Raw genomic sequence first — 26429 nt, forward strand, 5'->3', positions numbered from 1 at the left:
ACTTTCTCAGGTCAGAAAATAGATCTTTTTTTATTTTTTATCATGGTGTGTTCAGGCACAACATTTTCCATTATTTTCCCCGAAGCCTTCACCTTCAACAAAGTTAATTGGAAGCGGATTTTGTGAGGTCATTTTCGAAATGAGCTGCTTTATCTCCTCCGGCCAGGTGGTATCGCAGTCGTCTGTGGGTAAACAGTTACTGTCCAAATGCTTGAGCATTTCTCTGGTGGAGGGAAGTCGTCTTCTTTTGATTTCTTTTTCTTTTTGTTTTTTTGAAGTCACTCAACGTGCTATCTTGTTTTGAACTTCTCAATGAAAGCACTACAGAACCAAGAATGTGTTGACATCTTTCCAACTTCTTGCCATGCTGTTTTAAAAGTACAGTTTGCATGAATACTGTCATGCAGGGTTGAAGGGTCTGAGAATAGCAACAAATAAACAAAATGTGGTGTCATCCACAAACGCACCTTTTACATCTTGAAGTCATGTTTGGTTTTTGTTTTTTTTCAGGGTTGTTGACTAATTATTGTTGCTGACACTTTGCTAATAAAGTGCCGGGATGAGGGAGGCGGGTGTGCACCGGACTTGACTGTCACATGTCACATGGGTATTTTTAAATCTGGTGGAAGCCAGTTTTAAACTTTTTAAACAAATTTATTCCAGAGCTGGGTGAGTTGAATGTATTATAATAATACATTGACAAATACAAGGGCGAATTCGATCAGTAAGGATTCAGTGTGGACTCAGTAAACTATGGTCCATTATGTTAATAGAGGTAACCATTAAATGCATAATGTTTACAATTGCATGCACTCTCTGGTTTAGTGTATTGTCAATTGTTTGTTTATAGAAATGAAGTCCTAAGGAAACCTTTTATGCTTAGAACCCTATGATGTCCCTCCCTACTTTATTATGCTGTACTGTACTTGCATTAATTAACCGTTAAGGGACACAGAGTAATTATTTCCTTCCCAGTATTTGCTTCAGGTGTACCATTTGTTAAATCTAATATCAAAGATAAAAGTGTTTTCTTTGTTAAAATGATGACTCGGTTAGTAATGACAATAAGCACATAAACTGCAATTCATTGAGGCAAGAGTGTACAAATAATTCTAACGGTATAATAGCACCTTGTCTCGTAACAACGGCAATGAAAAAGTGATGGACTATTACATAAATCCTTTAGTGCCAATTGTCTTTCAATGTAGTGCCTGAAGAATCCATGGTTAATAGTGACTGCATTTCATTGACTCATTACATCCACTATCCATTTTACCATCCGCGTGCTGAACAGCGAGGGTTAATCAGATCAGCTCCTCGTTCCCCCTCTGTAAAGCCTCTGTCTACAGCAATGAGCCTAATGCTGGCAATTATGTAGGAATGAAAGGCTCACTGGCTTTGTGGATGAAGATTGACATCTAGATGGATGGAGGGGTGGATGCGGAGAGGGGGATTGGGCGGTTCATCAGCACGACGAAAGGTGAGGCGGGGCAGTCACGACAAAGGGTTGAGTGAAGACCCACATCCACACAGAAGTCAGAGCGACGTGGGTTTTTTTTTTTTGTAGGACTAATGGTGACATATAATGCTGTAAGGGGCAGCGCATTGCTCTCACTGCCAGGAAAATTCATTTGATTGCAGTCGGAGGGAGAACAGGTGTTGTTATCCAGCAGCTTGCCACAGGCCCTGCACGCACCATTGAGCGCCTCAACCTGAGCACAGCGAATCAATCTACTGTATGAAAATCTGCCGTCCACAGTAAGCCACAATAAGGAAAAGTTTAGAATGCCTTTCATCGTGCTGTTGTTGCTTCGTTATCATAAGTAAGGCCCAGTTACTGGACCAGCTTGACAACAAGTGCCTCAGGTGTCAGATCAGAAAGCTGAATGTGAAATGATTTTAAAAGATCATTTTTATTCTCACAATAACTCAATCAGCACAAAGGTGGAGCTTGAGCTTGAGCTCTGTGGCCTTCCTATGTGGAGTTTGCATATTCTCCACCTGTACATGCTTGGGATTTCTCATTGTAATGTAGATGGGTGTGAATGTGAGTGTATTTGATTTTAATTTCTGTCCGGGGTGTACTTGCACACTGTGAGACTGAGTTGGATAAAGTAGTATAAATGATATATTTCTTCATTTAGAGAACAAGATCAGCTGATACGAGTCCATGAATTTTCAATCTGGCTGTGAAGAAATTCCATGTCAGAATTGATTATTTGGAAGATTACAATGCTGGTGTGTACAGCTGGGTTATACTGATTCGGAGTGAAGCTTTGTTTAGATAATCTTTTCAGCCTATTATTACCACACACACACACACACACACACACACACACACACACACACACACACACACACACACACACACACACACACACACACACACACACACACACACACACACACACACACACAAAAATCTATTTTTATGTTCTCATTGAGCATTTGAGTTTTCTCCAGATATTTGGACCTGTAAGGGATTGACAACCTGTCCAGGGGTTGACCCTAACCTTCACTCCATGTCGGCTGAGATTGGCTGACATAACCTCTGATCCCAGGTTGAAAAGAAGGTGGAGGACAACAAGGCCTACCTGCGATATTTAGGCATGCCACTGTCAAAATTCCATCCCAGATGTGACGATAGACTGGACGCCCTATACAACTGAAAGTCTCATGATGTAGCGTGACAATGTGTAAAGTCGCTGTGCTGAATGTAAATGTTATCTTTTGACCCCCTCCCTGTTACTCATGCAGAACAAAAGCTCCTCGTGCGCTGCGGTAAGATGAATAGCACAGGGTTGGCCTTAATTTATCATGCTGTCTCCCTCGCTCACTTTGTACGTGTGAGCTTGTGCCCTGAATCAAAGATAGTCCTGGAGCCACTCGATTAACAAATAAGTGATTGCCCTTTTATCATCCTATAGTAAGATGCAAACAAAGAGCAGGCTTCTGATTAAAAGAGTCTTCATTATGACGCTGAAAAATAGCTGTTTGCTCTCACCACACAAGAAAATTTGGATTTACATAATTAACACTGGAGCTTGCAACCATAACTTGATTGATCATTTTTTTCCTTTTTTATTTCTTCTTTTTTTTTTTTTTTTTACACCTGTCAATACAATTTGTGCTTTCAATATTTAGAAAATGTTTTACAATAGCACAGGGGAGCTTGCAACAAGAGTGTATTTTATTTATTTATGTTTCAAAGAAAAGGCATTGCCAGTGGCATCACAACAGCATAATCAACTTTTCTGATAACCACTTTAAGGCACAGGTCCAAGTGATGTGTTCCTTCAGGTTAACTTGTTACTGTAAAATGAGTTTCTGTCTTCCCACACTGGCCTCGCATCACACCTACCGTCTCAGCTATCAGATGGCTTTTGTCCCCCTTACTGACGCCCTTCTCAGTTTTATTCTTTTCCCCTCTTCACCTGACCCAATGGCCTGTGTCATTTTACTTTGAGCTTCCAGGTTTTCTCAAGCCAGTGACTTTCTATTCAAACCTTTGCTAAATTTCAAAAGCGCTTCACATTAATTATTACTTGACTTTTAATGTTTTATTGTATTTTAGTCATCATGTCAATATCTCGCATGTCTCATCTATCTTAAGCCCACCGATATGGATGTCAAGCATTAGCACTAATTGTGTGATTTCTGTTTTATTCTGCATTACCTTTAGCTTGGTGTTACTAATACCCAGTATGTATTTGTATATAGTCTAAACGTGTGTGTGTGTGTGTGTGTGTGTGTGTGTGTGTGTGTGTGTGTGTGTGTGTGTGTGTGTGTGTGTGTGTGTGTGTGTGTGTGTGTGTGTGTGTGTTCAATATATTATTAAGGAGGCTCGAGACTGTAAGAAGGGAACATGATTTCGTATAGCATTGCACTTGATTTTAACGAGATGGACACATATACCATATAAAACTTGCATCTGATGGTTATGTGACTCCAATTATTGTCTTTTGTCCTCTTTCGCCTTCTCTCTAGGATAATGTAGCACATATTTAAGGCGTGTGTGGATGTGTGTGAGTGTGTGTGTGAGTGTGTGTGTGTGTGTGTGTGTGTGTGTGTGTGTGTGTGTGTGTGTGTGTGTGTGTGTTCGTTCGCAGCGTCTGTAGCCAACCGGATACCCATTTCTCTCACATACTCCTCTCATGTGAGAAGAAGAGCATATGGAGGCTGTGAGACTCTCAATAAATGTTGAAGCCTCCCAGGCGGCCTATGGAGGCTGTGTTGTGTTTGTCCATTCTGGGCTTCTGTATAAACACTGTAGGTGCAACATAGACACGAAGACCTTATTCTAGGGAAATGGAGACAACAATTGAAACGGGTAAAAACATCCATCCATCTTTATATAGCCCTTAATCGGCACGTCGCAAGGCGAATACAGACAGATGGACTCACTAAAACACCTACATTCAGCGAACGGCAAATGCATGTTTCACACTGAGAGGAAATAGTAGTACCTGAGGGGAATCCATTCACTTAGGGGCAGCACGTAAATTTGCCACATAAAGTCCCCCAAGTCCAACCTGCTTTGAGGCAACAGTGCTCACCACTACATTAATGTGCAACTTGATTGTGAAAGCGCATTACTAATTGTTATAATGCTCTTTGCCATCACATCTCTTAAAATACTCCACAGTGGTCCTTTAACTGCAACTTTGGTTTCACATGAAGAATTTTGACCAGAATCTAAGAATATAAAATATACTTTACAATATGTGCCATCTTTGTTTACTTATTTTTTTTTTTTTTTTTACAATTGTGGTGTTTTAATCTTTCATCTGGCATTAATCCCAGATCAGATTACACATCTTTGAGAAGAAGACGTGCTTCCAATGCCTTCTCTTTTTAAATTTGAGCTTCCTCTTTGTGCAGGCGTCTGACGATTCGTCGGACTCCCCGGAGCCGGGGCCAGTGACCTGCATGGAGCCCTTTATGGTGCGGAGGCTGTCCTGCCGGACTGTCCAATTGCCTCCTCTGGCCTTCAGGCAGGCGGAGCAGTACTACTGTGATCGCAAGCCAGAGTTGGACACAGTCACAGTCCCACCAAGGCCCACCACACTGCCATTACGCACACCGCCAATCATCGCCATCACCTCCGCTGACACTTGCAGGTAGGATGATGTGGGTCTGTTTATCTTTTCACCTTCAAAGTGTTTATTAATGAAAGGGACCTATTGCTGTATATGACATGGAGTGGTTTTGTGGTAGATGGACGTCAACTCGATAACATGCACAGTGCTAACAGACTCATGTCATCGTGCAGTCGTAGATCTTTTGAAGAGTGAAATTAATCATGCATGTGTAATATGCATTTTTATGAAAGACTGACTGAACTGTCAGTTTTCATGTCCTGGGCATTCATACTCAGGATTACAGAATTTTGAATATGAAAGGAAGTGTGGTTAAAACTAATTTCAGAAATGTAATCGATTAATCGCTTGGTCAGAGGGACATTTTCTTTTGGAGGCTCAATCACAGCTGGTGTGACATGAGAGCAAGAGACACTCAAGTGTTTGTTTTTATTGTGAAATGTGTCCTTAATGCAATGCTTGAACATTATCGCATTTCATGATTGCCTAATTTCGTGCAACTCTAATTCTGTCCAATTGTCAGCAGTTTGCAAAAGCCGGATCTCAAATAGGGGCCTCTTACAATAACTAATAGTTTCGAAACCATTTTTAGGAGGGGGGGGGGGGGCAAGGCTAGATGTCAAGTCATAGAATCACGCAAGCTTGTCGCAGCACATAGAGAAACTCAGTAGAGTTTATTTAAAAATCAATTGGGGAAATTTTACACACACACACGAGGCTGACACCATGCTGACCAAGGACAACTTGTATGCTCTGCTTTGTGACTTTGTGAACCGGGATTCATACTGCAGCAGTATAATGAGCTCGAAACCCCCCCAGAGTTCTGCAAGGCAGAATACTTTACGACACAAGATGACTTCTCCTACTGTTATTAAAGCAAATGGTGTGCACACAAAGTAATAATATGTTCTGACATTCAAGTGCCATTTGCTCAAACTGGACATCAGGTGTCATCATCTTGAAAAATGCTGGATTGAACGGGAGAGAAACTCAAAAGGGAAATGTACTTACTCACATCACATTAACAACTGTAAATGAATTTATATGAGTGACTGTGAGAATTACACATTAGATTAAGATAGAAACAACAGCAGTCGGTTTTCATTTTAGAGATGCTCCAGCTTTGATAACGGTGCCTCTTTTCTGCTACACTTTTAGCATAACCGCACTGTAAATAAGCATACATTCTGCAGTATATTGATGATGGATCACCAGTCCTATGCACCCGTTAAGTCTGCAAACTGAGTTATTGTCGTGGAATCTAAAGAACGGGATTCCAGCCTGTCAGGTGGAATTAAAAACACACCCTGCATGATTTTTAGTTATTTGTTATTTGGCGGCTGGTGAAATGTATGGTTGTTTTGTAATTGGCTGATAACATACAGACCACAGGTATGTAAACTGTGATTGTCTGAATGCGTGCCCTTGAGTGTGACTCATCGAATATCGAGGACTAACACATTTCTCTCTGTCACCACTGACGCTCACGACGCTTCAAATGAAATGATGCTTGGATTTCACCATTTGAAACATTATTAACAACATGGAAGCAAAAGCCGCATCAAAATTCTGCCCTCATCTTTTTTTCGTAAAGAATGAAAACCTTTTACCTTTAAGAACACGTAATTTTTTTTCTGCAGTGGATCAGATGAAATTGTTTTATGGCACAGGGTAAACATTCGGTTTATTTTCTTTAATGGCCGTCATTCATGAGCGTTTGTATAATGTCGCACGCAGACGTTAGTCTCCCTTCCACGTGATTAGTTTTTTTTCCAGTTTGATGCAGTGAATAACATAAAGGTCCTACAAATATGAGTTTTTGGTGCAGACCCTCCTTTGTGCTTGTAAAGCATGACCACACCAGAGAGGAGTGAGGCATCACTCCTGATCCAGAAGGATGCTGGAGATTGAATCAGATGAAATGAGGTTTGGCAGGGAGAGGAAGCAAAGTCTTCTCCCAGCTTGAATCTCTGAGGGGAGTCAGAAACAAATGTACCAGATTGTATTCTGTACGGGTGCTCGTCGTCCAATAGGGGTGTTGCAATTTTACTCGGGGACCAAACTGTAACCACACAGTGAAGAGTGGCAAAAAACCCCAAAAAAAGGCACTGGCCACATCTGTATGCCAGTGGAATTTCCCTCTTGTCCTCGGTTAGTGTTGTGGATAACAGCCTGAGAGAATCAGCTGATCGACTCAAAGGAAAGTGGAACTCCACTGTCTCGTCTTTGATCACGATGGCGTGCTTCGAAAGGCTTTGTATCGCACTCATGCACATCATGCTACCTGTGTGACACCTTCAGTGGCTCATCATGTGCCAGGAGGAGAAAAAAAGAAAAGAAAAGAAATCTTGTTTGTGACTTGCTCTTTTCTCTCTTCTTCCTGCAGCCGGATTTGATGTCTGAGTTAATAAACAGTGGAGAAGTAAGCAGTGAGGTACAGCCTATTAATAAGGCTGAAGCTTGTTAAAAAGGGTTTAATTGGAGAATATTTTATAAGCTGTTGTGATCACAGAGTGTCACTGACTGGTAAACTCCTTCACAGAAAAACAAAAATAGCTAGTGACATTAAATCACAATTTCAGGCAGGTGGAGCATTAATTTCTTGCAGGTTTACAGCAGGTTCCTCCGAGAAATGAGGTCCATGTGATTGATTTTGGATTGATGCATTTCACAAGTAAATTGTTTACAAGATCTGCTGCTAATTGAAGAAGCAATTTACAAGGCAATAATGCCGAAATATTCCAGATATAAGTCGTAGAGACAACACTTTCTCTTTAAAACGTTTATAAACTAATGAACAAGAAGGTAAACTATTCCCCAAATGTGCAGAGCTGACCAGTCTTTAAAAACAGTTTAACATTGTCTGAGTAAGAGTAGGGAAGGCTTTCTTTCTTTCTTTCTTTCTTTCTTTCTTTCTTCCTTTCTTTCTTTCTTTCTTTCCTTCGATAATCCTGCCTCGCCATAGCTTCAAAAGCCACAAACCAATGTGAAATCAAACTGTTTTGTCGTGTCATGCACTGTGCTTGACAACATTTTTGCTTTGCTTATGTAACTGGTTTTTATTATGATTTATTGTTGCTAAGCCATTTCTGATGGCGGAAAGCTTTCCTATTTAACCATTAGTCCAGTTTCATCGTGTTATAACAGCACCAAGCAGAATTTCCCTGCTTTCATAACAGAGTCTTGTAAGTATGGTCAATTAAAGACAGACATGGGAGGAAAATGAATGATGCTAAGACTTCTAACAAAGGCCATTCATCCTAACTGTGCCTCGAGCTTGACTCATCAATAATTCAGCAAAGCAGTGATGAAGAAATACCACATGAAAAGTTACCGAAGGGCCTCTTTTAGGTGAATTTTGTGACATAATACAGGTACGCAGGTTAATGAGAGTGCTTGCAATATTAATGTAGGGTCTGGAAATGATCAGGCAGGGTTGATGTTTTCATCAGTTTTCCTCATAAATTGAACATAAAATGGTGGTGATGCGTATTAAACAGTACTGGCATTCCCATCACGTCTGTTTGTATACGTACACCCGACCGACCGACCAATCATTCGCAAATCAACAAAATGGACAAACTGAGGCACCAATTAAGAGAAGTGACTTAAGATAAGAAAACGCTTCATAGATCCCACATGGGGGAAATTCAGTAATTGCAAACTTATAATATCATTTGGGTAAAAGTGTCTTTACCCAAATGACCTGAGAACCACTTTACCACTCTCAATAGAAGCACCGGACGTTAACTCCCTGTTTGATCTAAGCAACCTATCAGTGTATTGATTTCCTAAACAGCTAAATGTAATCCCTGGAGTCCTCGTCACGGATCAATTTCAAATGAACAGCTCTCATTTTCTGTTTTTTTTTTTTTCCAAACATAAAAATACAAATTCACAAATTTCTCAAGTGATACCAATACCCGTGCTGTTTTCATTTCATTCAAACTTATTCTATGTAAAACTCAACACGAGTCTGCAAATGTACTATATTTACATATAAGTAAGAACACAGCAGTTCGCCAGGGCCTTTGCTAATTTTAATTACATCCGGAGAGGTTTATCAAAACTGTGTTGTGACCAAGAAACTGTTTAATGTGAATCAGTCAAGTGTGTCTGATAACCTGCTCTGTGTAACAAGGTCAGTATCGGAGCAACCTGGTAGTATCACTAATCATTGACTCCACTATACTTATCTCCTGGACTGCCCCATTATCCCAGACTAATTAAACGCAAATAGAAACAAAAACATTCATGGGAATAAAACGAAAGGAGCATTAAGCTACGGCTAATATATCAAAATATATGAATTACAACAGTGTTGCCATCATGCTGATGAAGGCAGCTTTTGGCTTTAAGCACTCACCAGTGACAAATAAAGTGCAAGGTGTGCTAATTTAAAAGTAGGCAGCACATTGTGCAGTGAAGGTGACTCCCACTGCACGCTGTCCTCTCTCTAACCTTCTTCAGAGACAAAGCAGTGGGGGAAATTAATGAAAATTAATAAAGAGGCTAAATTTCACTTCAATTCTTACAGTATGTGGCATTCTGCCCTTCTGCACATGCTGTTAGCAGTGCATCCTAGAAGGGAGTGTTTGTAAGGTACAGCAGGTGTGACAGAGTCCACTCTTGATGTGAACATGCCTGGCACCCATGTATCTTTATTTGGTCACAATGTGTAGGGCACTAGAGCCATTACACTTAGCTGCCATTTCTCTTTTCAGTCACCTTGTTTCTGAGAAGATTACATTTCAGCTGTTATAGCAGGACAGATTACACTCCCCACTCTGTATTTTCCTGAGTAATGGGCCTGAACTGCTCAGGAAGTGTAAGGGAGAGGAAGGAATGACGGCAGTCCTCCCTGAAAGCTCTCTTTCTGTGAGAATGATGACAAACAGATCAGAGGAGGGGAGATTTAACAGGGTGGCTGCATGTTTGCACTCCCCTGCACTCAGTAGACAGCACAGGCACAGATGCCTGCAATATCTCTGTCTGGTACCTGCAGGTGAGCTTACTTTTCACCTGCAGGTTGCGTAATATTAATACCCTGTTTATGTCCTCAACTGCAAAACATTGCGATAAAAAAAATAAAAAATGAAAACCCTAGTTGGCAACAACTCAAACTAATTTAGTGTTGTGATGTGATTCGGCCACCTGGCTTTCTGCACACTCCCACCTCCCGCTTCTCACTCTTAAAGGATTTCGGTGGGAGGTGCTTTGGGTGGGTCCCTCATGTTTAATGTATTACCCTGTTCCCTATATCCCGTTGACGCCGGTGCCTGGAAGGGACATGAGAAGCGGAGGATCGTTGAAAGCCTCGTCTGGTTTGATTTTACGCGTTGTGCTGCGTCAAGTTGAGTGAGAGCTGGGAGAGTTTTTATTCTTTTGTTTTGTTTTGTCTTTTAATGCAAAAGTTTGCACACTGTGGAGAGCCATCCGCTGGTTTGGACCGTCCTGAGCTGAAACACCTCGCACTGCTGCAGCAATACAAGCACCTTGCAGAAATGGGCGTGTGCGGACAGAGCCAAGAACACCGTGAAACCGGACTCCCAACAGTTTCTCCTCGTAGCTTTGACTCAGGGACACTTCCCCTGTCCTCGCTGCAGTCCTAGAGGTCTTCCCCGTAATGCGTAAATGGAGTCATTCGTGCCTCTGCTCATTTCCTTTGCGCACGGCATTGTTGAACTTAATGGAGTTAAACTCATTACGTGAGGCACACTGAGTAACTTAGAAAAACAAAAAAAAAAAGTTGTAGGAATAGTTTTCATTTTTTATACTTAATGTATAAGCAAAACCCTTCATTCAAAAAAAATAAATGTATATATTTTGATTTGAATCCTCCGAACTCGTGCGTTTCTGTGAACGTATTTAAAACAAAGAGAACAACAATATAAACAACAACGTGGAAGCGTGGAGGATGGACCCAGCTGCTTGCGGGAAAGTGGGGACGGCGTCGTTGGGCGCCGGCGGCGGAACCGGCGTGAGTGCAAAAGCGCCCAAACATCTGTGGAGGCAGCAGAACCAGGCGACGCTCTCTCCGCTCCACCACGCGCTGGTAGTGCGCAAGAACGACCGCGTGAGACAAAGAGGCTTTTCGGACACCGAGAGATACCTCAACCCGAGGAACATGGACCGGACCTATGCAGTGGACACGGGGCACCGACCCGGGCTCAAGAAATCCAGGATGTCGTGGCCGTCGTCCTTTCAAGGTCTTCGACGGTAAGGACAAAAGACAAACTGCTTCACCTCGGCTTGTTTCTCTCTTTTCTTTTTTTCTTTCTTTCTTTCTTTTTTTTTTTTTGTTAATCTCCTGCCATGAAGATGGGCGTTGTGCGTCTGACAGACGCTCCACAGCGGACTAGTCCTATGGCTCGATATATTCTTAACTTTGAGGACGTGGTAGTACGCGTTTCTTTTTGGGCTTCGCCTGTGCTCGACCTCCGTTTCGCACCACTTTCTGGCCAAACATTTACGGTCCTAACAGTCACAGTAAAGAAAGGGCAGACAAAACACGTCCTGCCGAAAGCGTATATAATGTATTATTAAATACTTGCTTTCTTTTGATCTTTTCATAATATCTCTGTGTCTGAAAAGGATGGGTCAATATGTTAATTTCTAGATCAATCTCTTTGAGGCAAAGTGTAATTGGAGAGGACTACAGTTATCACAGGCAGTTGTGTTATCCCCCCCCCACACATCCTGTAATGAAATTGTATCTGCTGCACTTACTGGGCAAACAAATAAGTCCTGATATAAATCAAAGATAGTCTTCGAATGAAGGAAGGTCACAGGAATATTCATGTGCCTCACTCTGAACACATCACTTGCCAGCAGCCTCATTGCAGCTATAAGATAGTGGTGTTTGGGGACTGATAGTAATTTAGAATGTCAAGTATTCATGTTTCTAATTGACATCACAATCTGCTTTCTGAGGGATGGGCGATTTAGTGGGATGGGCTGTTCAAAGACATGAAAACGGTACAGAAATCTGACTCACCACTTCCAATATATATAATCTTACCACACATGCATGACAAGTGCGGGGTCTTTTGGATGTCGCTTGTGCAGAGGCATTCAGATAAATCACTTACTGTAGAAATGACGACAGTAATGTTTGTGATAACAACAGCCTCAGCGAAGAATGTGTGGTTACAGACAAGGCAGAAAGGCAGCTCCGCACTCAGACAGCTCTGGTGTGCGTGGAAATGTTTCTGCTCTAATTACTCACTTGTTCTGGGAAAGAATGAGGGGGAATGAAGACCAAATGAAATCTGAGAAGGTCACCTCAGCTTCCTGGCTTTAGTGACCGTTGCAGATGTAGTGTTCTCTTGGTAGGGCTCAGTGCTTCCTTTCTTTCTTCTTTATCTTTTATAAATGTTGCTTTGGGTATGAGTGATGCGCGCCTGCAGGTCCGGTCACCAGTCAGCTTCAGAAAGCATGCCGGCCTGTTGTGCTGACAGACAGAATGGTTGCTGACTGTCAGAGTGGCAGAACAGTCACTCAGAGGAGAAGCAAGAGACGGAATGAAGGAGAGGGGAAGCAGTGAGCGCACACAGTGGTGTGCTGGATGAAAACACCACAGCGATGTGAGAATGTCACATTAGAACTGTATCGAGGTCAACGTGTAAAAGAGGATATTGGAACAACTGCGCTGCGTTTGCTTCTGGAGGAAAATAACAATTAGATTACCCAAACTAATCAAATTTCACACAGGAGGTTAATTATACTTGAGGCATTTTGCAGTCCAGCATAAACGTCAATAGAGCCACATGTTGGTCTGTGTACACGCAGCTTAACACTCTTGCCACCAAGTTTCCATTATTATACCTTTTTTATTATCATGTACCAGTGTTATGCATCATGGGCCGTCTTTGGTTTGGGTGTCATTTGACAAACACCTTGTCTCAAAGGTGGACATATCAATCTATATTCCATATTATTATCCCTCATAGCAGTGCAGGTGAATGTGATGCTGTGAATAATGTGAGGCAATCCAAAGAGTGGCCATTGTGCAAAGCAGTACAGCTGTAAAACATATTGCTTTTTTCCTATTTGTGTGTAAATTCAGAGAAACCCACATGTTTTTGCTATTTGACTATTGTCAGCCAGGCATCCCAGAGTTCCCCCTCTACCACTGATGTGCAGCTCTGTATCTAATAGCCTTTCCACAGCCAATTCAAGTAAGTTATGGCTGCTTGTTAAAGATGGCAAGCAATTCTTGATTCGAATTGAAAGCTTTAACCTTTTGGATCAGTCCGTGGCAAACACCGCAAGTGTTGTGTAGATTGAAGCTGTGCATTTCATTGACCGTTGCATTTAACAAACCTGCAGAAGGTTGCATTCCCTCACATGAAATCAGCAATCAATTTCTTCCTGCAAGTGAGACAAACAACTTCTGAGGCAGTGCCACAATAGAAAACTAATCATAAGTGCCAGCTTTATGCTCAACACATACAGTTGATATCAATCTTGTGTATACAGAGAGACAGCAAATCCCTCCCTGAGAGGACGGTTGACGTTGTTGTTGTGCCCTAGTGACTGGTCTGGCACAAGGTCCAGCTCCCCCAAGGTAAAACACATCACCCCAGTGTGTCACATGCAGACTGTGCACGGTTATTGCTTAAGGCGTCTGTGAGACCTCAGCGAAAATCTGGAGCATCCTTTGATGGGGAGATGGCTTTTCTCCCATTCCTCTGCTGCTGGGCTGGCCTGTCCCTGCCATGGGGCTGCTGTGTGTGTGTGTGTGTGTGTGTGTGTGTGTGTGTGTGTGTGTGTGTGTGTGTGTGTGTGTGTGTGTGTGTGTGTGTGTGTGTGTGTGTGTGTGTGTGTGTGTGTGTGTGTGTGTGTGTGTGTGTGTGTGTGTGTGTGTGTGTGTGTGTGTGTGTTTATCTTTGGAGATGTCAGAGAAAAAGAGGCTCTTGATTTCTTTTCTCTTCATCCACCTGCAATCAAGGATGGGAGATTCAGTAGGTGGAAGAGGAAATGTCAAAATAGACAACACTGAAACATGTGAAGGAGGAGGGGAAGGACAGAGGATATCAATCTATTTTTTGTTTGTTTTTTTTCCCTTACTAGTCTGTGATGAACCTGTGGCCCTGGTGATATATATTTTTTCCTCGCCTTAGCCTAGGTTTCTTCTTCTTTTTTCATTGCCACCACTATGAAGCGCAACCCCCTGGCAATGCCATTTTATCCCCGGGGAGTTAGTGAGCGAGGAAGGTAGGGATTGCTTTTGGGTATGTGGCTATATATAACACATTACCGCCGTAATCACAGTCATACTGCATAGGCTGTAGCCGCGCACTGTCATGCACATCTACTGTACAGCTACACTTCCAGGAATGTGAACGACGTCTGAGCCATCAATGAACACTACATGTGGTACTAAACTTTGCATTAGTGGAGATCAGCGTCAGACATGGTGTAGCTTGTGTAATCAAATGGGTCATGAGTGATGCTTTGTGACTCCGTAACATTTTCTGCTGTGTTTAGTGTCACCCGATGAAAGGCAGTCAGAACTGGCAATTACATGAATACCCTCAGTGTCTTATCGATTTGCTTATTTAGACAGAAAAGGAAGGTGTGCTGGGCACATCCTTCACATGAGGTTTGTTACCTACTGTTGCTTTGACATTCTGAGCTTCTTGCATTAGGAAGCGACTTGTCCGTCCGTGTCAGGGAGAAATGTCAGTTTTACTCTGTCAAGCATGAAAGGAAGGCATACCTACCTGGCAACTCCTTCATGTCAGAGAGGCTACTTTTACAGATAATAGTACTGCGGACCAGATCGTTGATAAAACAGGCACACAACAAAGATTGTGATCGTAAATGTCAAGTTAATATTCAAAGTGTAAAGACTTGTTCCAAATTTGACTGTAACGGTTTCTCTAAAACGATGAGTACAATATTCGAGAAAGTACTTACTGGATTAAGAGCAGTAAACATGTGCTGTTTGTGTAGCATGGGAGTAGTCATGCAACAACTGCTTGGTAACATGGGGGATCAAAATGTTTCATTTCCTTTCAGTCAGTGAGTTGAATATCACCAAAACACTCATGACAAACCCTGTCGGTCTCTGCCACTTGGCAGCTTCTCAGAATCCATTAGCAAGCCTATACCATTTGCTGTCAGTGTTTCATTAGGTCTGCAAGTCATTCTTGTATGTATTACAATTAGAAGGGCGGCATTCTGTAACTCCTATTCAGCTGGAGGGTTATCTAACCTCCATTGCTCATACACACCCCTACAAATGTCCTATTGGGTTTTTTTTTCATTCCAGACGTGGCTGCATTTCTATTATTAAAGGTCTTCCTTTGCACTTGATGCCTGCTATTTCATAGTTGAAAAGAGGATGTGGTGGGATTGTGAAGGGGAATAAACAACTGGAATGTGGTTGCCATGAACACATTCTGTGAATCCTAGAACAGACGTTAATCCATCTTTACATGCCTCTTTAAACTTATAAACAAAATGTAAACACCCATGGTAGTAATTGTTGTTTTTCCTGAGTTTTCCACTGATATGTATTTATTATTGGTCATAAAAGCTGTGAGTATGCGTGCTTTCTCTACGTTAACACTACCATAGATGCTGTCTATTAACGTACACTGGAACACGGATGCACAGAAATGCAGTGACAGCTTTATTTGCCTCTGATGCTCTCCTGTAGTGCCTGAAGTGACAACACAAATCTGTTTCACTGAATGCCAGCAATTTTCACGTCACCGTGAAGACGGCAGTAGCGCCAATTGTCTTTGTTTTGAGGTGAAGAGCGACAACTCTGTGTGACTATTACATAATCCATCTCTGTCCAATAAAGGATATAAAACATTGTTTGGTTGAATAAGGTAGAAGTGCATGCTCGGTTAGTAATTTCCTTTGCCGAGGCACATAGCGTTTGAAATTAGTGTCAAACAACAGGGAAAAAAAAAATCAATGCTCATTGTGCACAACCATTGTTGTACAGTCCTGCCGATACACAGGTCCTGTGGGATTCTGCTTATGGAACAAATTCATCCAGTTTCCAGACCAAACAGTGTCCAATACAAACCACAGGCCACTGTCTGTGACTGGTCTCTCGGAAAACATTATTACTTCACAAAAAAAGTGGAGCTGTGTTGAAATCGTAAGTAGAAACAGAGCTCGGACAGTGTTTCTGAGGCAGACGTTAGTTTTTCACAGCACTCCCCTGTCTTTCTTTTCCTCTCTGGTCATCGGCTAGGCTAATAAAGTAAATGAAAATCATTTCTGAAGGATAGCCTTGTAAGCGGCTTCAAGCCAAAGCCTTTCCAGACTGCCAGCTTGATGCTGGGTGATTCCCTCGTCTGTTGCTTGGCTGTGCTCTGCTGATCAAATTACATTCAACAGGGTGATTAAAGACTGGAGCTGGACTAGCAACAGGCCTGGATCTGCTGATTCTTATGACAGACCAAGCTATTGAGAAAATATTGAGAGCAAAATTGGTTACTGGTTCTGGCTAATAAACTGTGTGTTTGAAAATAAACAGGTTATATTCGCTAAATGTTTCACAACCAGTATACTGCTTACAATATTGTTCTTTGACAGATTTAGTTTCTGTTAACATCTTTTTACATGGCCTGTCAAGTAGCCAAGTATATCCATTAGTCATCCCTCTGAAAAGGTAAAAGGACTGGTAGGACAGATTTTCTTCCGTTAGCAGTATTTACAGTAGAAGCGGTCAGACGCTCATCAGTGAGAGCAGCAGGAGTGTGTATGAAAATAGACCCATGCAAACCTAGATTCTTTCAGTGCAGGGATATAAATCAAGACCTAAACAGGATCCAAGTTGTTTTGTATCAACCACGATGAATCAAACTGCAATGCTATTCCAGTCTTCAACTGTAAAACATCACCAGAAAATCTACAGTCGAGGGACATTATTTTGTTTTCATGTTTTATCGTTGTTTCCATTAGTTTTCTTCACTGCGTTCTCCAAGTTCCGGTCATGTGAGGCTCAAGCCTAACCAAGCTTACATCGGTTTCATAAAACGCGTCCACTCATGCTGAATATGTCCTTGGGCGTGCTGTGGTTTTTGTTGTTGTTTTTTTTCTACAACACTGTAAAATTGATCTGGAATCAATAATGTAATCAATGAAACAAATGGACTAATAACTTGAATCAATAATTGAAATCATTTCTCTGGAAGTAGAATGCTCATTAAGCTTTGACGGGAATAGATTTTCCGTGCTGTCATAATGAATGACCATACATTTGTGTTGTAACAGAGTGTGTAATAGATGGACGGGCAGCAATCTCCATGTGTCAGGTAGAAATCGATAAACAACCTGTAGGCACTTTTTTAAGGCTCCATGACCATGATCAGGTTTTCACAAACTTAACAGAAGCTGTTGTGCTCGAGGTCGGCTATGCAGTAGTTCAATACTCTTTTAATGGTGTTTTGTTTTTCAGGAAATTTCCCTCTACTTTTGATTACCCCCCCCCCCCCCCCCTTTTTTTTTTCTTCCCCCTCCCTCCACCAATTGTCTGTCCTTCTCTTCAAATCAGTCCCATCCCCTGGGACACATGTTTTCTTCATGTCTTGATTGACTGATGCAAACGCTGCACATCATATCATTTCATCATGACATATGGTTTCTCCCATTTTCATCTTTCTCTCCCCTCTCTGCTTTTGTCCTTTCCTGTCACACTTTTGCTGTTTGTATCTATTGATTCCCTTTCCTCTTTGAACATCTTGGTCCTTAGTGATTTTGTCTCTGTGGGCAACATGTCTCTTGTCACATCTATCAACTTTTCATCTGGAGGATTCACTCACACTTATCTGCACGAGGCTGCTCTGGTCAAGAGACATGAAAGTAACCTTGAAGTAGATCTTCACCAACTGGTCCGTCTTCCACATACTGTAGTATAATGCACGCTACATAAATTAGCCATATCTTTGCTCAATACCTTTGGTAGTTTTCTCTTAATCTACCTATATAGCCATCTATCCTTCTCTCCATCAGCCGTCTTTCTATCTTACCTCCATCGATATTTATTCACCATTTTCAGCGAGGGGGAAAAAAGAATGTGAGGAAAAAACAACAACAACATCGGGATATGGCGATTTATGATGTTGAATTAAATAAATGAAAGAATCATTATCATATCACTGCTTATGTCATGCGGGTATAAAAGCTGTATACATGTAACATGAAATCCCATCTGGACAGATTCTAGTTTTTAACTGAAGTTCTTCACAAGCATCTCACAGATGTTACAATCTACAAAATTTACAAATTCTAGGCTGCACATCGGCGATTGCCCCGGGCTGAAATTTGATGATTGACCCTCAGTGCACAGGTCACGGCTACTTTTTTTTTTTTCTTCTCTCAGACACATAGAAACTGACCAGTAGAGAATTGGCTTTTGTTGGTCATTAAAACAAGATTTACCTGTCATCCCAGCAGTAAGCATTTAAAAGAACCCTCAACACTGTGATTATACTACAAGTATTTCATCAAACATGGTTTGACAGCGAATAAAATCAACATGAAACTAAACGTTTACATGACGTTCTCTTAGAAAAAGGGGGGGTTAAAGGAGATCAGCAATATGTGTACACATGATCAAAATCCCTGTTGAATTATGTGAGATCAGGTGATTACGGGTACAGCCCTGACTTCCTGCAAACAATGAGGTATGGTTGTATAAGTGTGGCGTCTGATGTATCGGCACCATAAAGTAAACACAAAAAATATTTGCAATTACATTAAACACTCGTAACTTGAAAGCAATTATTATGATTCAGTCTTGACGCAAAACTGAATGCCAAGTTTCACTAGCAGCCTTGGCACAGCCTTTGTGAGTTATGTACAGAAAAAAATCTCTGAAGAGACGCAAGGTCGTGTGTAATTAGCATTTTTGTTTTCTCAAAACCGACAAACAAGAAGAAGCCATCTGACATGGCATGCATAATTCATGGATCATCCATGATGTAGAGCTACTGAACTCTCCTAGAAATGTAGCGTCGTTCCTATGAACGGGACGAGAAAATCTTAGAGGCTTTGTGTTTTCTTATCTATGATTGTGTTAGGGATAAGCTCACAGACCTTATAGTTTCATGCCTTATTCATTTATTTTTTTATTTTTTACCATGAAGAAGACTGTCATGTACTTGTTTTTTCTACGTCTGTATTATTTGCTCGGTTTCTGGCAGTGCTAAAGGGTTCTCCATCCAAGAATCGATGATTTATAAGTTTCCCATTTGGTTTGAGGAACCAACAGGACGCCCCCACAGTCAGTCCGGTCAGTAAACGTTCCTAGTATGTTTAATGTGTGTTTGTCGCTGGAGTGAGTCTCTGCTCTTGTCTGCACAAATGTCTATTATTTGGAGATTAACGTCAGTTGGATGAATGTGGAAAAATTGAAAATGCAGGGCGGAATGGACAGTGGAAAAGTGAACCGATCTGGTTGAATTATCATGAAGCTTCTGTGGTCACTTTGTGGAAGTTGAATGCATGACTTCACCGCGACCAAATGCTCCATGAAGTATGCAACTAGATTTTACATGTAACGTTTGAGCCAGGAGGGTGTGTGCTTATAATATTGGGAGTGTTTTGTTGGCGGAGGAGCAGTTTATGAGCGTGACTCATGAGTTGGATTCATGTCACTGGGGATTTGACTGGCTAATAAAATGATGCAATCCCAAGTCCTCATTAACAGGAGATGGATTTCACAGGAATCCATAGGGAAGAATTGAAAGCCAGGTCTTGGTGGCTCCTATTACAGAGCCATTAGTAGATCTGCTCACATTGTCCAGCAATATCCGAACTTACATCATCATTTGAAACAATTAAATGGAACTAATTGCCCTACACTAGGATTATCCGGCTTTGCCTCCTTCCTATTTTCTTTTTTTATCATTTTTGTCACGATAACACTCGACCTGAAATTATCCCATTCAACTTGAGTGCCCGTTCTCACGTTGTGCACATGAGCAGTGAGACCGGTTAAAAGGGTTTCAACTGGTGTCACTCGTGCCAAAAGGTGACAGGAATACATTGTAAACTTCCTCACTCAATATATACAACTCAATGAATAGGGAAATACATTTACTAGGTCAATGATGAAATACTACTTAGCTATACTTCTGTATTCTGTTTCTCAGAAAACTTGTCAGGTCATAAAAACTTAAGATATTTTTATTTTTTGGCCTGTTTGGTTGTTTGCAGTTCATATTTTCCTACAGTTCTTAGTTTTCTTTGTGTTTCTGTCGTTGCCTCCCAGCAAGCTTGTTTTTGTTATGTTCAAAATCGATCGCTTCATTTCCGTTCCACATCACCTCACATCCATGTGTTTTGACGTCTATCTCTACAGACAGATATTTTGCCGTAAACACGAGAAATATCAATCTCGGTCCCACAAACTGTGGCTAAAACACCACCAAGTAAAGGTTGTAATTTTCACCTTCATACCGACTGGGACACTTCCTGATACAAGGGTCTCTGTTTGTGAACTCCACAGAATTGGAGTAATAAGAGCCTTGAAGGAAAACCTGAAGGCACCACTGCAGCCCTATGAGCCCTCATTAGATGCGAGATTGACAATGGCTTTCTTTTATCAATTCCGTGCCTCAGCTTGCTCTCTTAATTCATAATACACAACTTAAAGGCCAATTGTACAGTAAATTAGATTTAGTAGTAGAATTATCAAATCCATCCATCCTGCCTGATGTGAATCATCATCTGCTTGCATTTTCCCCGAATGCATTCACAGAAGGTCACCTTGCTCATTTGGGAAATAGTCACCATGGCTACATTAGTTAGAGGGGTGCACTGATTTCATTAGTGACGAGATCTCATGAGGACAGTGAGCCGAATGCAGGAAAGACAAGTATATGATTATTTGGGAAGAGTTGGCAAAGGTCCTGTCTGAAGTAGTTTCCTCCAAGGATGGCAATAGAGGGGCGGCCGTCTTCGGCATTTTTAGTTTTGATTTATTGGGCTAACTGGCATTTATTTTACAAGTGAGCAGATTGTTTGTTTCAACAGTTTGACTCACGTATTTTCTGGTTCATTTTTCTCAAGCGAGACAGCATCTTGTAAAAAGAATCAAATCCGTTTAACAGCAAACATTTTACAATTAAAGGAACCTTGCGCTGTCCAAAACTCATATTTATGTGCCCATGTAGTGGCGTTAATGCAAGAAGAAATTCAGTAATGCATTAATCCAAACATGGGGGAAAAAGACCGCAACTCCATGTAGAGAACCGATTTGTAATTGTGGATAAAAAAAAATTTCTTTCTTATGGCACTTTACACATCCCTATTTTATTAAAAGAATGATTATGAGTTTTTATTAGAATTGCTGGTAAAGTAGATATTCAGTCTTATTCATATTTCAAAATAGAATGATAAAGAAATCTCATCTTGTTGCATTTCTGCAACCAAGGTACTGCAATACTAAATTTGTTTGTTATATTCATGAAATATATGAACCACCTATATTTCAAACTTTAATAATAAAGGCAAGATAAAGGTTAACAGAGGCAAGATACGACACATGTGTGTAAATGAGAGAGATGTGTATATTAAGAGTAGGGCCTGTGAAAGTAGATGAGTGCCGGGGGTCAAGCATGAAATACAATGGCTAGTGAAAAGGAGAAGATATGAGTGATCAGGATGGACAGGATATAAAATGAACTGACCGGAGGGACAGCTGGGGTTGAACAGTTTGGAGATGTAGAGGTCAGGTTGTGATTGTTTGGACTTGTGCTGAAGAGAGATAGCAGACACAGTGGACAAAAGATGTTGAAGATGGAGCTGCCAGTCATGGGGGGGGGGGGCATGGATAAAGAGAATTAGGTCATGGGTGTGTTGGTGTAACAGTCGAGGAGGCAATAGGGTGTGATGTAGGCTGATATTCTCATGTGGTGACCTCCTCAAGGAAGCAGTTGAAATCCCCCCCAAAAAAAACCCAACCTTCTCAGCATATGTAAAACAAAAACAACTAAAACAGTAAGAAATCTTCTCTGTACGATTGGGGTTTCATTTCAGGATAAAGTGAGTAAAAATAACTGCTATCATTAAGCCGAATGCAGTAGTTCGTAATTGAGTTAACTATAAAAGTCATCTGTGCAATTTCGGCTTCAGATTTGTGTCCCCGCTCTGAGACTAGTCATCTGTGTTACCACTGCGTGTTATGTTCAGTGTGAGGCAGCATTGTAGGCCTCCGTGCAGAAAGATGGATTCCAAGGTGTTGTGCTACTTAACATTTCATAAGGATTAGCAAAGGTTGCTGCGTTGACAACCGACCTATGGACTAGTGATGTTAACCAATGACTAATTTTTCTGTTGACCAGATTATAAGTTAATACTATTCGATAGGACACTAGAAACGTGGCACAATTTATCGTTGGCCATTTTACAAACTGTCCCCAAATTATAATGTGTGTTTTAGGAGCCTTTGGAAGCCTTCAACACGATCTCACTGTACGGTTACACACTGTGTTGGACTTGTAATGCTTCTGAAGTACTGAGCACTTTCAACCACACAGTACTCTGGAGGCTTGACAAAACCTATTCCATTAACTTCCAAGTTGAGAGGAAGCATATCTTGCCAGTCACTGTGAAGATAAGCTGCGTTATTTTCTCCTACTGATCGGGATAAGTGCTGAACAATGTGAAGCGACCCTGAGCGCGGCCTGGTACTGGGTAGCGCGGGTAGCAGCAGCTGTGGCTTTGTGTAGTTTCATGTACAAATATATGCGTTGAATGCTTTTGTGCATTGCTCAAGTGGCGAGATTAACACTACAGCACGCCACTGTTTATTCTGCCAAAACCAGAAGGCTTTTCCCAATTTACCACTGCGCTGTTTTAAAACTGCAGTCAGCGAGCACTTTTTCAGGGAGGGGTTCTGCCGTTTGACAGCGCTGTAGGCCCCAACTAGTGGTGAGCAGCTGTACGTCTTGCATATGAATGAAATGGTAACCGACTAATATTTCATGTGCCAGGTTGCAAGGAGGCTGGTGTTTAACCGGTTCGCCGAATAGCCCCGAGCATCTCGACTCTGGACTGGGTGAATGTTAAAGTGAACAAAGTCAACTCCCTCTCATCAGTTACACCTTCCATGCGGTCCCCCAAAAATGTCTGAATATTTAGCTGGCTTTTATTTATTTTAGCATAGATAATGTATATCATCGGTTTGTCTTGTGAGATTATTTTATGGGCTTCATGCTGGTGTAGTAATTTGTACTCTCACCCAACACTGACGATATCTACAGCTGGAGTCCAGCTTGTGGGTTTTTCTTTGAGGAGCTTGCGTCATCCATCTGTGCATGTGTGGGATTTCTCAAGTGTCCTCTCACAGACCACAAACATGTGTTTGAGGTTAATTGGTGACCTTTAATTGCCCACTGGTGTGAAGTTAAGTGTATGTGAATGTCTGCCTCTCTGTTTGGCCTCTGACGGGCTGTTTATCTGTCCTTCTGTGGTCTTTTCCCTATTGTCTGCTGGGATCACATTGGATAAATGGACATTATAGAACTACAAAGCAAAAATGAATCAGTGAAGTTTTAACTAGTAGTTCAGACCATGTGTTTTTATAAAAAAAGATATTGTGCTTGGCAACAATATAATTCAGCTATATTTAGCTGTATTTTTTTCAACCTAGCCTTATTCCTGATGGACTTAATTACCATAGTGATGACTGTGTGAAACAGTGAAATGATCAGCCCTCTAAAATCTAATCAGTTTTTACTGGTGATGAACAACCCTCAGTTTTTACAGTCACTCTTGTTTTTGTTTCTGGTACTAAAAATGATTTAGTCGTGGAAAATATCAAGTTAATGTGACCTCTGGCAGTGATATGTTTACGCAGGTTCTGTGAAGCAAACGTCTGACAATGAATGCAATTACTTCAGTCCATGGGCTGTGCACCTCCACTTGACTGTAAGATTTAGTTTGGTCCTCCCCTGTATGCTGAGGTACACACACGTGTCAGGTGAAATTGGGAACAGCCAGCTTCAACTTTGAGGGTTAGGTTATTAGTATCACTAATAATAGTCTTGGTCAGCCCTCAGTCTGACATTTGCCTCACATGACACCTGTGTTTTTGTTATGAAGAAAGGTTTCCCTGGCAGTGTCATTTTTTATGCATGGAAGGAGCCACAGAGGCAGTTGATGGTGATTACTGGAGTTGCAGAGTCCCTACTATTTCTGCCATGTCTTGCTTCTTATGGACACATTGTTAGTTGGCTGGGATGTGTGGTAGTCAGTGAAATTGATGTACTTTTTAAAAAAAAAATCTTTTGAGCACAAGATGACTGTGTACTATTTTCGTCCATTCCCTCTGGAATGACCTACCTGTCCGTGCGCATCTGCATCATTTACTACAAGATGACTCAGGGCTCAAGTGTAACATAGATATTCATATTTCAGGTGCTGCAGGGTTTTTTTTTTTTTTTCGAAATGTGAAAAAGGAGAAAAAAGCTAAATGGATGTGGACCTTTCAAGACACAACTCAGATTTGATGCCGGACTTCATTAGGAGCTGGAAAGACTGAGTCATATTTAGAGTAACAACTTTACAATACAACAATATGCAATTTGTACGTCGACCTGAACAGGCAGTGCACAGATGACACGATTTGACAGTTTGATAGGTTTACATACTATCATACAATGGGTGTACCGTTGCACATGTTTTCTTCTGTCTTGCCCCAGATCACACACACATACCCCCACAGACACAGACGGAGGGTGAGAGAGGCGAATTCACTTCTCTCATCAGTTGGGAGCTGCACAGTTTTCAAACATTTTGCTGAACATGTGTGCCAGGTGGAGTGAACTACGTCCTCCAGCATATTTCCCCGGAGTCCGTATTTAATTAGACTGCTGGGGTGTCCATCATGCTGAGGTGTCATTTGTCTTCTTTTCTGAAGTCGTCTTCAGAGACGAGCCGGTCTGATGCTACTTACACAGTGAACTGTGTCATACTCCCACTCCAGAGGGCTTGATGCTTCTACCTACAATGTTCAAAATCTTGTCTCTCATCTGGAGCGTGGCCAGCTGCCTAAATGTTGCGCTCAACAGAAAGAAAACCTTTTTTTTTTGAAGTCTTCTTGAAGTACATGGCAGTGTAGATATTGTTTTTATGTGACTGTTTCATCATGTCAGTAAGGCGTCAGCTTGGCAGCTCCCTTTTGCCACAGCAAGCTTTTACAGCATGTGAGGTAGACTTTGGTGTTTCTACGCCTCCTGCTTCAACCCCAATGTGCCACACGGCACAACTCATTACTCAGGTTGAATACTTCTGTTTTATTCATTGTTGGTATTCAAGGTTGTTTTGCTGCCTTTGCTTTCCCAAATCTTTTATAGCGTTTTGCCAGCCACTCACATTTTTCCAGTTTTTTTTTCCCCCCAAATATACTTATTGGATTTTTATTTTCAAAGACAGAACAAAACAAACAGAACAAAACATTCAGGCTCAGTTTCGACAGGGGGGATAGTCACACACAGAAAGGAAAAATGCAGTTCAACATACCGTAGGAGCTGTTTTAGAGGTTCACACAGCACCTCTGTAGAAAAGGGTGGAAATGTCCATACCAACGTATGACATAACGAACAGAGGTGATCTCCAAGTGCATGAGTCACACATGCAGATACGTTTTAGTAACAATATTAATAATCATGATTAAAAAAAAAACACATAGAGTACAGAAATACTAGAGCCCTGAAGTTGACACTGATTCATTACAATATGTACTTTCATTCAATGAATTAACTCCTGATTGTGAGGATACATCTTGAACCCCACAGAAAGGCTGAACTTGAAGGAAGACAAAAGTGAGGCAGAGATGTCAGTCTCTCATTTTTCTACAAACTATGTGTTTGAGGTATTTCAGTCCTGGCCAAAAAGCATATGATTGCCCCCTCACTCTTTAGCTTTTAGAGAGGGCCAGAAAATAAGAACAGGGAACAGTATTATGATGAAAACAAAAGTCCAAACAAAGATATTTTTCTCTCTCATTTCTGTTTTCCTGTTTAAGGTTGTTCTCACCACAAGGCTGTGACCTGAAGCAGTCACTTTTTTTTGAAGCACTTGTAAACACTCCTGCTAAGTGCGACATAATCGGATGCTACTCTTAGAAAGTGTGTGCCATTTAACCACCCTACTCAGACCTTTGTGGATGACTCGTGCTATACAAGTAAACTTGCCTTGCCTTTATGATTTAGCAGACCCGAATGTGTCTTTTTACTTCGCAACAGATGCTGACTCCAGTCTTCACTATCTACCATCGTTGCTGTATGAATGCGGAGATGAATGCACATATACATCATCATTTAAACTTACACTTCCCACAGTCTTCCT

The 26429-nt window shown here is 41.4% G+C and overlaps 1 protein-coding gene across 1 annotated transcript in view; it reads left to right on the forward strand.

Moving 5' to 3' along the window:
* The window catches only part of pde4d (phosphodiesterase 4D, cAMP-specific), a 188103-nt gene that overhangs the window by 32791 nt on the left and 128883 nt on the right, over positions 1–26429 (forward strand). The window contains exon 3 of the mRNA XM_080467072.1: positions 4882–5120. Within this exon, the coding sequence (XP_080323198.1) occupies positions 4882–5120 (239 nt within the window). The remainder of the gene's footprint in view (positions 1–4881; positions 5121–26429) is intronic.

Source organism: Lipophrys pholis, assembly GCF_963383615.2.
Source record: "Lipophrys pholis genome assembly, chromosome: 7".
Taxonomy (NCBI): Eukaryota; Metazoa; Chordata; class Actinopteri; order Blenniiformes; family Blenniidae; genus Lipophrys; species Lipophrys pholis.